The sequence below is a fragment of the Rhipicephalus microplus genome, unplaced genomic scaffold, assembly GCF_043290135.1.
Source record: "Rhipicephalus microplus isolate Deutch F79 unplaced genomic scaffold, USDA_Rmic scaffold_48, whole genome shotgun sequence".
In the NCBI taxonomy this organism is placed as follows: Eukaryota; Metazoa; Arthropoda; class Arachnida; order Ixodida; family Ixodidae; genus Rhipicephalus; species Rhipicephalus microplus.
Genome location: NW_027464621.1, coordinates 1902961 through 1915852, shown reverse-complemented (window position 1 = coordinate 1915852; position 12892 = coordinate 1902961). Strand labels below are relative to the sequence as shown.

Below are 12892 nucleotides of genomic sequence, written 5' to 3'. Positions count from 1 at the left end.
AACATCACAAAAATGACGGGGCACTTACTGTGGCCTTTTGCAGCACTCGCAAAACCAAGTGGTATGGTACCTGAAAATGGGTTACCGGCACTTAATATCCAAAATGGTAATCAACAGTCTCGTGCAAATGAAAAAAGACAAGCTTCATACCTGGGTCGTTTAATTTATGATATGCACGGATGAATCCTTGTTGAATTACATACACAGCGAGTCCAATTTATAAGGGGTGACATGTTCCTTGCCCACTGACAATGTTGGCTGCCAGAATGTAAAACGAAAATTTCTTGATTTCTATATGGCAAAAAGAGAGAGAGGCAAGTCAGGGAGGGGTTAAATTGTCCAAATTCTAGTCGAGCAGCACGACAAAAAAGATCAGTAACAATGGCAACGTTGCTCCTGTAAGCTGCACTGACAGGGACAAGATATGTCGCAAAACGACGCATGCAGCGCTACATGCAAAGCAACTCCTCGCGTGATGAAATGAATGAGATGCGTAAAAAGAGCCAGACAGCGTGTTGAATCACTGTAATGCTACGCCCATCAGACGTGAAGTAGTTCTCCAAGGATCCCACTTGCTTTTCCTTGTAATGATTCGCCATGGAGTCGTAACGGGCTTTCTCCTCTTGCATCAACGACTGCAAAGTTGGAGGTCTGTTAGAGCTCATAAAAGTAGAAACGACAGCACTGAACGGTGGAGCACCATTCAAGGCATTGACATCAGAGGACTTCTAAGGCCGTACGGAAAGTAGGAAGACCCACAGTAACGCATGACGAGCGTAGAACCTCCGTGTTCATGTTTGGAAACTGCTCGTGACAGAAAAGAATGCGGCGAGGCTCGCGCCAAGAGCAACGTCGCGGACAGTGCCGTTCTGTTTGACGCGCAATGAACAAACCCTTCGTGTGAACAATGCCGTCGGCAAGACATATAGAAAACGCGAAATCTGCGGGTATAGAGAAAAGTGCCGGCATACCTTTCACATCTCTCCAGCCTCTGCTCAGACTGTTTCTAGAGTGCAAGTGAAGTTGCGTTCTCTACGCTCGTTCTGTAGTTCTCGCATTAAAAAGTAGAACAATCCCATTTTCCTAGGAGCCATAGTGATGATAACAGCTGCACGTGCACCACGAGCTACTGCAGAACGACAGTGCGTGTGTGAAGTTAAGAAGAAATTTGACAGGGAGCGTGCCGGTCTAGTAGGCGGTCTAATACGCTCGCTGTCAAACTTCTTTTTCTTTACTTCATAACTTTCGTGACTTTTCGTAACACCCTGTAGCAACTGAAGCTATAATGAAGAAAAAAATCAAACCATTATAACTGTACAAGTGAAACTAAGAATTTAAAAAATTCACCGAAAAATCTGGGCCCTTTTGGCAGTGCAGAGCCGCGCGCAGCTCTTAAACGACAACACTGCTCATTGATGAATAAATAGATGGATGTGCTGTGCTGTTATGATGGATGGATAAGTATGGTTGAACTCTTTAAATTAGATCGGCCGGTAGCTTGCGCTAAATAGCAATATTACTTAGTCACCAACCAACTAGATTTATCTTTTCTTGTTTTTCCTTCAAATAGAGAAGTTGAAGACTGGTACTATGCAGTGAAGGATTTAGTTTTAACTCGTGCCTTAATTGTAGCCACCAATCAGATAACCTCCTCCTCTTTATTTCTAGCCGTCTAAAGTTTATTTTGCTCCGGCTGTCCTTAAACCCCAGTGCTTTGCAAAACTGTGCGCGCCCTTTACAGAACATTATCAGGTGTTCGGCAGTTTCCTACCCCTCTCCACACGCACTGCATACCGTGTCTACCTCTTCGTCTTTGGCCCGATAAGTCCTGGTCCTGGCCTCAAACAGTAGAGAACTACCTCGAGTATTATCATAGATCCTTTCCTTGGCAATATCCTGCTTAGGAGTGCGATATATCTCTAGTCTATTTTGCCCTGGCTGTCCTTAAACCCCAGTGCTTTGCAAAACTCTGCTTGCCCTTTACAGAAAATTATCAGGTGTTCGGCAGACCATAATCCCGTATTTTTCATTTTGGGCTCCGAAAATTCCAAGGCCAGTAACATCTTTACGAAACGCCGATTCGACACGGACAAGTTTGTGCAAATAATTAGCACAGTAGACTGGAGATCGGTGACTAATCTAGACTGCGCAGAAAAGGCTTTTGAGTCTTTCTCAGAAGTAATAGCTTCAGGTATAGATGCATGCACCACTTCCACTACTGTCACAAAGTGGTATCGTTCCCCTAGAAATCCATGGATAAGCAACTCGTTGTTGAAGTCCATTAATAAAAAGAATAACCTTCATAAGAAACTAAAGTCGCAGCCTTATAACCTTGCATTAAAATGCCGCTTTCACAAATACTCAGCAACATTATCTTCCTTACTTAGGCGTGCTAAGCGCAATTACTACCGGAATCTAATTGTAAAACACACAGTTAACACGAGACGCTGCTGGGAAATCATTAAAAAATTTTTGAACATGAAAAACCGCTTAGAGCCCACAATGAAAATAAAGCAAGTTGACGAAATGTATACCGACCCTGTAAGAGTGGCCGCCACGTTCAGTGAGCATTTATGCGCATCTGCGGATACGCAGCAATCCCCAGGTATTTACGCAATATACCACGGTGTACTCATTTTTTTTTATCTTCATTCCACATCTGCAGATGAATTCCTTCAGTTTATCACATCACTAAAGACCTTTTTTTTTTTTAATCCGGTTGGGAACTGTGCGGCACCGGGATTTGAACCACGGACCTCTTGCATGTCCGCCTCGCATGCAAGAGGTCCGTGCAGGGGCGGCGCCAGGATGTTTTTACTGGGGGGGGGCAACCACGAAAAGTGAGTTCCTCCAGGGGGGCAAGCAAGTAGGGAGCTTATGCGTTGTATTTTCACTGTCTTACTCTCTTCCCCTTTTCTTCTTTTATAAACGCCCAACTTCTTCGATGGAAGTCTACGATATGTCCTGTTACATGTCACCTACACTTCGTTCAGTAGCTCAACACGTCAATAAACATGCGTATTGTTCTGCTTAGGTGAGTTCAACGTAATATATTATCTGAAAGATTTTCTCTTGATCTAAATCAACTCTTACAAAAGAAATCACCTAGGCGCTAGCTTTATACGGGTTAGAATGGGATTAGCTGGGCGAAAAACAGCTGATCTATAGCTTCCTTGATAATATTACCAGAACGATAGCAACTTGAGAAAATGGGCGCAGCTGTGATGTAGTCGGAGGTAGCCAGCCAAGCCTCTGGGAGAAGTCGAGCCGAAGCAACGCCTCCTAGAACTTGTCAAGCCTGCGTGTCACGACGTCAGCTACGTCATCAGCGTCGACCGGTTTGACGCCGCTATGCTGCTTCGCTGTCTTTGCTGTCTAGTACACTGTAGCTGTATCTACTGCTATGCGCAGTTCACTGCAATCTCGCCAAGGATAGCTATCTATTAGCTCACCTGCAACTGTTTCATTTGCTGCACGCAAGTGCTGCTTAGTCACGAAATACCACAATCTTTCACCACAATCTTCCGAAAACACAAGAGGACACCAATTAGTCGGTGGCTGAAACCGTTTGGCTGGGCTAAAGGCCCAGGTTCTAAACACACCAGTGTAAGTAAGATATTCGAGCAACGCAGTAGGATACAACTTAATATTTAGCATGTTTACACAGCAGTTGTATTGCTAGTAAAATGAAAATTGATACAGTTTGTCAAACAACCGATATACAAAATGCAGTACCAAATAAAAGAAATTAAGCTTGGTAACCAGCAGCAACAAAATAACACGTGTTAACTAGATCACAATATAGCTTCGAAAGAGTCATTTCAGAGCATCAGAGATAACTAACACCACTAAGTAATGTTCATATCAATTCCAAGTTTCGTAATGATGCGCCAGATTACAAAATGTTAAAAGGCTGTTCTTGCACCTGCTGGTGTTGCTAAACGTTGGAAATGGGAAAAGAAAAAAGAAGCAATGTAGCAAAAGAATAAACAAATGAAGGGCATAGATTTGTAAAACTGGATCACGCATAGGCAGGTAAGTCATTTCACATCTGACTAAACAGTACACCAGTTTTCACAAACGTGTCAGCTCTCCTACTATGCACTGTTCACCACACAAGCGGGGCACCGACGTGGCCTCAGACAAGCGGGGCACCTTTTGCAGTTTGTTTGAAAGCGAGAAAAAACGGGCGGAATTATTCGATGGCGAAGCGGGTTTCCGTGCCCGAACATTTTTCTTATGAAAGTGCCGCAAAGGTACTATAGAGTTTCATTTACCGGCATACTAGTGCAGACGTATACGCCGATTATTGTGTGCAGCATCGAACATGTCAACAACACGCTGAAGGTCTATCTTATTGGCTAGAGACCGTTCTACCGCAAGCACAGCTAGGTCGCTCAGACGGTTGTTAGTCATTTTGCTGCGAAGATAAGTCTTCAGTCTTCGAAGGCACGAAAATGTGCGCTCGCAAGAAGATGATGATGCCGGTATCGTCACGGCGATAACACTTAGCTTGTGCAGTTCGTGAAAGGCTAACTTATACTCTTCCAAGACGGTGACCAATTGCAGCAATGTTTCTATCTTGCACTTTCTTTCGGCTTCGATGCGCTGAAGAAGTTTAATTACCAACTTGCATTCAACTTCAACGCTGTTGATGTCGCATGCATAGTGCTCAGCGAAAGGCTTGAGCAAGGAGACGTCCATAAAATTCTCACTTTGAGGGTGGAGGGCGCTGACTCCGCAGAGTACGTCATTATTTTCCGCAAATCGCCTAGTCAGTTCCACAATGAGGTGGTTCAAAACGGGCAGAAAAACTTTGACTCTGAAAGTTTCTTTTGACTCTGGAGACTCTTCTTCAACGGGCCGTCCTTCACTTAATACAAACTGCTCTAAATGGAGCGGAAGGCGCTTCGTTCTCCGCTTTTCCCTTTGGGGGACCCCGTTCTCCTCAGAAATAGTGCAGGTTTGCTCCCACACAGTGCCAAACGCGCTCTGCGAATTTCTGATTTCGGATAACTCGTCAATGACAGTGTGCGCCATGAGGCATGCCTGACTAAGGTTGCAGTCTTTACTTTGTAGTATGTCCGAAAAAACCTTAAGGCGGCTGAGTAGCTTGGTGAATAGCCTTAAATGGAAAAGAAAAGAGAAGTTCATTTGCTCCAGCAGACCCCCGGCTTCCGTTGCCCGCCTGCTGTTTGTAGCGATGACTTCGCTGAGGCATACAAGAATGGCAGGAAAGCTTTTCATGGCAGCTGTGCAAGCCGTTATCTGGCAGGCCCATCGTGTATCGCTGAGACGCTGCAGCTCGGTCACAGGCAAAGACAACCTTTTTTGAACATCTACATAGAGGGAGTGAACTGCAGATCCACTTAGGAATACATAAAGGCTTTCCAAAAGAGAGAAAAAATCCCTCACCGGTTTTATCGCCTTGCAGACATCCACGATGACAAGATTGAGACGGTGGTTCATGCAGTGTACGTACACTGCCTGCGGCACTTCCTGCCTGAATAGTGCCTGGACGCCTCGTGACGTACCGCTCATGACACTTGCACCATCGTATGTTTGAGCAATGCACAGTTGAGAATCAATGCCGCAGCGATTCAGCGTTTCCTTGACGTAGCTCAGGAGCGACTTAGCATCCAATTGCTCAGCGTTGCGGAATCCAAGGAACCTCTCAAAGACAGCCCCATTGAGGTAGTACCTTACTACCACTGAAAACTGTTCCGTCTTACTTAGATCCTTGGTTTCATCGACGATAAGTGCAAAGCACTGGGAGCTTTTCATCTCTTCCTTTATACTTGTTAATGTGATGTGGCTGAGAATTTCGAGGATCTGGTCTTGTATCGAGTGATGAACGTACTTCGCATTCGCTGCTCCACCATTCAGTTTCTTTCCTATAATGTCGTCATATTTAGCAAACAAGTTCAAGAGCTCAACGAAGTTTCCTTTGTTTTCACTTCTGGCACTTTCATCGTGGCCCCTCTGAGAGATTCCCTGAACGGCAGTAAATCGCAATATATCGGCAACTCTTGCTATATAGAGGCGATTTTCCTGCACCTCCCTGGAGTACGTGTCGCTGAGATGTGTTGCAACCGACCTGCTTTGTCCTCCCGCCTTCATCTGCGTGAAGGAAACCCACGATGCCTGGCAAGTCTTATGCACGAGTGAGTTTTCGTGCTTCCTGAAGCCACCGTCTCTTTCTAGGGCATTTTTCCAATTACTGTATCCACCATTGACAAATGCAGATTTCTCATTGTCACCAGTTGAAAACATTCTGCAAGGGAAACAGAAAGCTGCGTCAGCCTGCGCGCTGTACTCCAACCAAGGAAATAGGCGGTACCAGTTTGAGTTGAAGCTTCTGCTCAATTTGCCGTACTTCTTAGATGGAAATGGGTTCAGTATTGGCTGTGTGGGTTGCTCTGTCTTGAATTTCGAAATGTCCAACTGGCCTGCGTGGTCGACATCCACATCAGAGGCGGTGAATTCTGTCGCAGAATCAGGTTGATGTCTTGCTGCACACGATGCGGAAAGGTCATCACATTCGCGGTCCATGTGCCCTGACGAGGACGGGCAAGCATCGTCAGACGCGATGCTACGCACAGTCTCTTCAAGCGGAATTGAAACAAAGCACTGAGCATTTTCTTGTTCCTGAAGCGTCTCCGAATCTTCTGCTGTGGAAGCAAAAAGCTCGGGGGAGACAGCTTTTTGCTTGGCCCGCTTGCTCGAAGGCGAAAAAAAGTCGGCAATAGACCTTTTCTGTGACATACTGAGACAAGCCAATGTAGACTGAACGTTGGAGGGATGGCAGGGGAGACCCACGCCGTAGAGGGCGCTGCGGGGTCGGCCGCTGCCGTTGAATGGGGGGGCAAAACTCGTTACAAGAATGTTGACCTCTCCGATGTTCCCTTCAACCTGTCTTTAAAAAACCTGTTCCTTTGCTCCCACGCTACACGCGTTCTGCACGTGTTTTTGAGAGTTTCGCCTCGCGCGCGTTTAGGATGTACACGCTTTTGTCGCGTTTAAGATCGCCGTAATTTAAGATTTTTTTCGTGGCAGCAATTTGGTGAAAGGTCAGCGATCTGCTCAGCCATGTAGCAGATGCGGAGCAAGTGGTAGCAGACAACGCCATAATCAAACTCTATAAAAACATGTGCGATGGCAAAATGCCTCATTAAAAAAAAACTAGCGATTGCGACCATCTGGTGTGCACAGAAATATGTCATACGAGAACTGCACGGAGATAGCTATGTATGGAAATTTATTTATCAAACATTGTGCGTAGTCCGTTGCTTGAATCATTATTACATTTAATGAAAGGTATCCAAAGAGCAATGCGCTTGTTGTACTCGTTGTTAGGCTAGTTGGTACATGTCTCAATTAAATAGTCAATTTCGCGCCAAAATCACGACCATACTGCAAATGAAGAAAACACATAGACAGGGCGGGCGCGCTTGTTGCATAGACAAATGTCCTTGTTACTAACCGCGTTCCAATCTTACCCTTAAAACGTGGTGGTATGAAGGGGTCACGTTTATGATAAATACCCTTTTATTCTAGCTTTACTTGATAATTGCACGTGCGCGGAACAAATTTTCGCTGAGCGTAAATTTTGGAATCAACAGTCTAAAGAGAATGCTTTAAAATGCATAGTCAGTTATGCGCTTCGCTGCTTATCATACCTCTGCGCCGTTTCTGCGTGAGATGCCCGTTTCCTGTAAGCCGCTGGAACTATCGTCAGTACATAAGAAGTGTGCTCGCTTGAGTCATTTTGCAGTTTTCCACAAAATGGCTGCTACAAATCATTGTCGAAGCTTTTGGCAACCACATTCTTCAATCGGCGCTGCTTAGATACAAAAAATATATAATCACACATCACAAATACCACATGTGTACACAACTTCAACTACTACAATATCGAATAACAGTAGCAGCATAAACATGCCTTCGCAATTTTTTGACAGTGCTGAAAAGATGCAAGTTGAAAGTAATATGGCAATTTGCGCTTTTAAGATGCAGATATGTTTCTCCATGTAACTCAAAAGCTTAGAGGAGTGGTGACGCAGGAATAAACTCCTGTCAGGTTAAATGCATCGTGCACGTGCTCATTTTTATAAAAAAATTTACTTGTCTCGGCGCACTGTTGCGATCCATGCTTGTCGCCTGCTTTTTCTGTTTGGGAATGTTGAAGTCGACCCCTTCGTGTTTACATGGCCATTGTCACAGTTGACGACACAGCTATGATTCCCTCTTCTTTGTCGCGTTGACATGGCGGAACTAGGGTTGTTTCACGTGCAGCGCGCGCTTCACAAGTATACGCGGGAACCAAAGGGAGCGGAGGCTGTACGCTTTTTCCGGCAGAGAAGCGTTGACGTCGCCGGACAAACTTCTCGGGTCTTCTCTTTCACGACGGGGGGCAGGGGGGGCGCAGTCAGGTCTGCACATTGATATAATAGAGGCTGCGACTGGGGGGGAGCGCCAAGTCAGCCCCATGCATTGACATAAGAGGGAGGGGTGGCACTGCGACGAACCTTCGCCCCTCCTGAAGGGGAACCCTGCGTATGCCTATGCGTGACACGAACACTGCTTGGGAGCGAGCACAGAGTAAGAAAATAAGAAAAAAGTGTGTGTCTTACACCGCGAGAGCTAGCAAACGAATGGAATACCACGGCAGTTTGTCCAGTTTTGTTTTTTTTACGTGCCGCTTTGGCATCGCCTAAAGACGACACGCATATCGCGTGTTGTGTGTTCTAGATTTAGTGCCAGGGACCCCCAGCCGCCGGCGTACGCACGCTCTGGCGTTCCATTGTACTCCCAACTGCACCTGCAGAATATGCAAAGAAACGTACGTGGGCGGCTGGGATCTCCCTATGTCCAAGGTTAAACTTCACATGAAAAGGTATCGAAACCGGCTCCGTATATGAACGTCTACGGTTTTGAGCCCACGCTGCTTGCTGCTCCTGTGTTCTAGCCTGCTTATGGCCACACGTGCACAGGCACGCAGGCAGAAATTTGTTTAAGGTGAGGGGGGGGGGGGGATACTACCTGGATCCGAAGTTGGGGCCGGCCAGGCAGACGTGGTCGAGCGTCGTTTTGTTTTGTGCCCTGTATGCGATGGCATATTTGGAGGGAGGGGGGTCACAGGCCTAATGTGCCACCCCCTGGCTACGCCACTGCACGTGCACCCTGTCTAAGGTTCCCCAGCGCTCGTTGCCCCAGCAGGGCGAAGCTTATTCTCTGCGGTGGTGGTGTGTGAGGGGAAGGCGCGCCTCGAAAAGAGGATCTCGCACGAGCTTGTTACTTCACACAAGCAGAGGAAACTACAAACTGTGGACTTTCTTGTTTCAATCTACTATCAGTCAGAGCCATTTCTTTTCTTATCGTGCCTGTTCGCACTGTATTTCAAGTGCCTGTTTATCACAGGCGAGAGGGTAATAGCCTGTGATCAGAAATTTCCAATAATTTGATACTTTATTTTGATACCGCATCCCTTGGGTAAGCTTTCCGGGCCGCATATATTGAAAACCTAGTAGGAGCAGAGCTAGCAACTGGCGGCGAGAGCTGATTGGCTACTTGAGCCGAGGGACGCTGTGATGTCACGCCATAGCAACGGCGCCGGCGCCGCTTCGGATCTTGGCCGCTTTGGCCGCGCCACCGTTACCGCTGCTTCGTACGCGGTTTTGGCTTTCGCGCTGCGCGCGTTTGGCCGCCCGAACCGCTCTCTCTCGCGCGGCGCTTCTCGTTTTGCGCTGGGCCGCCGATGACTACTGGAGAACCTTGCCAAACCATGAGCGCTACGCGCGCCGTTATTTAGTGAATAAAGTTGCCTTAACTAGGAATGCATTCCTACACTTCTCCAGGGCATTGCAAAAAACAATAAAATGCTGCGCCGTTCATGGAGTTATTTGAACTCTATTAAGAAACTTCATGTAATCGCCAAAATTACGCATCGCAATACAATGGCTGTACTTAAAGCTCATAGCGCTTAAAGCTCATAGTACTTAAAGCTCATAGGCTGTACTTAAAGCTCATAGCTATCTCCTATCGCATCCGACGCGCATTGTTTAGTGAATAAAGTTGCCTTAATTAGGAATGTATTCCTAGCTTTTCCCAGAGCATTACGCAATTTTGCGCCGAAAAATTGCTGCGCCGTTCACAAACTTTTTTGAATTGTATTAAAAAAAGCCTATCAGCAACATTCGGTACTGAAATAACGGGCTGTAATTAAAGCCATGGAATACATCGTAAAAGCGCTACCACACAACACAAGGGAAAAAGAGACGAGCACAGGCGCAAACTAACAACTGATTTATTGAACGCAGATCAACAAGTATATATACCAGCAAGCTGCGCAGGCGCATCGTCACAGCGATCCTTAGAACAGGAAACAGAAAAAAAACGTTCAAACAAGGCGCGTCAGAAATTGAATTTCGGCTTTGTACAGCGCAATGGAAGTGTCGCTGACACAATCCTCACCTGCTTTTATAATGAAAAACGCTTCTAAGGTTTCACGGGCCGTTTTTTGCCTACTTCTGCCAAGGATGTTTGCGCAGCGGAACCGTGGTTCACAATTCGAGCACGCCGCGCAGTGGTCAACAAGATGACTTCTCTCGTTATTGTTAAGATTTCTTTCGTGTTCCCTGAGTCGGTCATTGAGGCAGCGCCCTGTCTGGCCGATGTAGCTCATAGTGCATTGAAGGTGCCTCCCATCGCGCGGAGAGCTGCTTTGTTAAGTACGCGCAGTATCTGGAGCCAGCATGTGCCTTTATTATATCACCTAGTTTGGTCCACATGCTCTAAAGCGCCCGTTAAGTTATTTTATCGAACAGCAAATAATAATAAAATAATACGTATTAATTAAAGCTTACAATGCATTGCAGGCGTTTCCCATCGCGCACAGTTTTGCAATAATGCGCACGGCGCAGTCTCCGGAGCCAGCACGTGCCTTTATGTCACCTATATCAACTTTAATCGGAACTGCGCAGAGCCTACATACACGCACTTTGGCCGATTTGCGACCCAATCATGCCACGTGTAACTCGTGAAATAAAGGAAACTGGTATACAGCGTTGTACATAAGCTGTGACCCTTCAAACACCACATTTCTATCTTGCAAATAAATATCCGCGAACTTGAGCAAGAGGAGATGAACAGTTGGAAGTATTGTTTCTCTAAAATGTATATAGTTGATAGGTTTGTTCGTTTTCTTGTTTCGCATGACAATTTTGTTTCAGAGGTTAACTTTTTTTGCTCCGAACGGCCACGTGCGCTTTTCCTTCCCGCTGTCCACGGCCAGCATTTTTTAAGTCTTTCGCGGGTTGTGGGGTCCTTGAGGCTGGCAGAACGAATCTTTCTCCCCTTCACACCAAACCACATTTCTGCGTGCTTTTGTGCAGCGGCCTACGCGGTTTAAGCTTAGACAAGGCCGTGCCGCTGGCGCGCTCTGGGTTCCACTGCCTACTGTAGTCTGGAAAGCGATCGCTGAAACAAGCGAGCAAGCAGCCTCCACATCGAATTGCCACATCGAATTGCGTATGGCTTGATTCGATATGGTCCCTCGGCGCAAGTAGCCAATCAGCTCTCGCCGTCGGTTGCTAGCTCTGCTCCTACTAGGTTTTCAATATATGCTTCCGGGCACTTGGGTGGGCATAGGGGGGGCAGGCGAGAATTTTGGGAAAGCTCCAGCCCACCCTTGCCCCCCCCCCCTGGCGCAGCCCCTGGGTCCGTTCAAATCCCGGTGCCGCCCAGTTCCCAACCGGATTAAAAAAAAAAAACCGCGTGTTGATGGAACTGCATTAAAAGGCCTGGGGTGCGGCCTCACCGGTAACCACCGCCGGGAACGCCCTCCCTCACCAGAGGAGGATTGGCCACCCTGTTGCAGTATCTGGCCACTACCTCCCACATGCATACGTCAAATAACTCACGGCCCTCAGTCCCAAGCAGCTGCGAAGCAACTGACCACGGCGGCGGTCAGATCTGCAACGCAGCAGAGGGTGCTAAGAATCTCTGGATTCTGACAGGCCGCCATTGGAACCTGAACTTGGCAACATTTAACGCTAGAACCTTATCTGGTGAGGGAAGTCTAGCTGTACTATTCGAGGAGCTGGAGGGTGTTAAATGGGATATAATAGGGCTCAGTGAGGTTAGGAGGACAGGTGAGGCCTATACTGTGCTACAGAATGGGCACGTCCTTTGCCATCGGGACCTGGCAGACAGAAGAGAACTGGGAGTGGGGTTCCTAATTTACAGAAACATAGCTGGCAGCATAGAGGAATACTATAGCATTAATGAAAGGGTGGTAGGTATTGTAATTAAACTGAATAAAAGATACAAGATGAAGGTAGTACAGGCTTACGCGCCTACATCCAGCCATGATGACGCTTCAGATGAAAGCTTCTATGAAGACGTGGAATCGGCAATGAGTAGGGTAAAAACACAGTATACTATAGTGATGGGCGACTTTAATGCAAAGGTAGGGAAGAAGCAGGTTGGAGAACAGGCAGTAGGAGATTATGGCATCGCCACTAGAAAAGCCAGAGGAGAGCTACTAGTAGAATTCGCAGAACGCAATAATTTGCGGATTTCGAATACCTTCTACAGAAAACGAGAAAACCGCAAGTGGACATGGAGGAGCCCTGATGGCGAAAATAAGAACGAAATAGACTTTATAATGACTGCACACCCAGGAATCGTGCAGGATGTGGAAGTGGTTGGCAAGGTACGATGCAGTGACCATAGAATGATACGGTCTCGAATTCGCCTAGACTTGAAGAAGGAACGACAGAAACTAATACGCAAGAAGCCAATCAATGAGCTAGCACTGAGGGGGAAAGTACAGGAATTCAGAGTGTCGCTGCAGAACAGGTACTCGGCTCTTACTGAGGAAACCAACCTT

The 12892-nt window shown here is 46.8% G+C and overlaps 1 protein-coding gene across 11 annotated transcripts in view; it reads right to left on the bottom strand.

The window, feature by feature from the left end:
• Positions 1-9297, bottom strand: part of LOC142788229 (zinc finger MYM-type protein 1-like) — a 37419-nt gene extending 28122 nt beyond the window's left edge. For 2 of the 11 annotated variants that reach the window (XM_075884812.1, XM_075884814.1), the window contains exons 1-3: positions 3187-7673; positions 151-291; positions 29-70 (exon numbers count right to left, since the gene is read on the bottom strand). In XM_075884812.1, coding sequence (XP_075740927.1) covers positions 4285-6765 — 2481 coding nt within the window. In that variant the 5' untranslated portion in view covers positions 6766-7673 and the 3' untranslated portion in view covers positions 29-70; positions 151-291; positions 3187-4284. The other 9 variants (XR_012889302.1, XR_012889304.1, XR_012889303.1 and 6 more) reach the window with 9 other exon arrangements.
• Positions 9298-12892: the final 3595 nt, after the last annotated feature.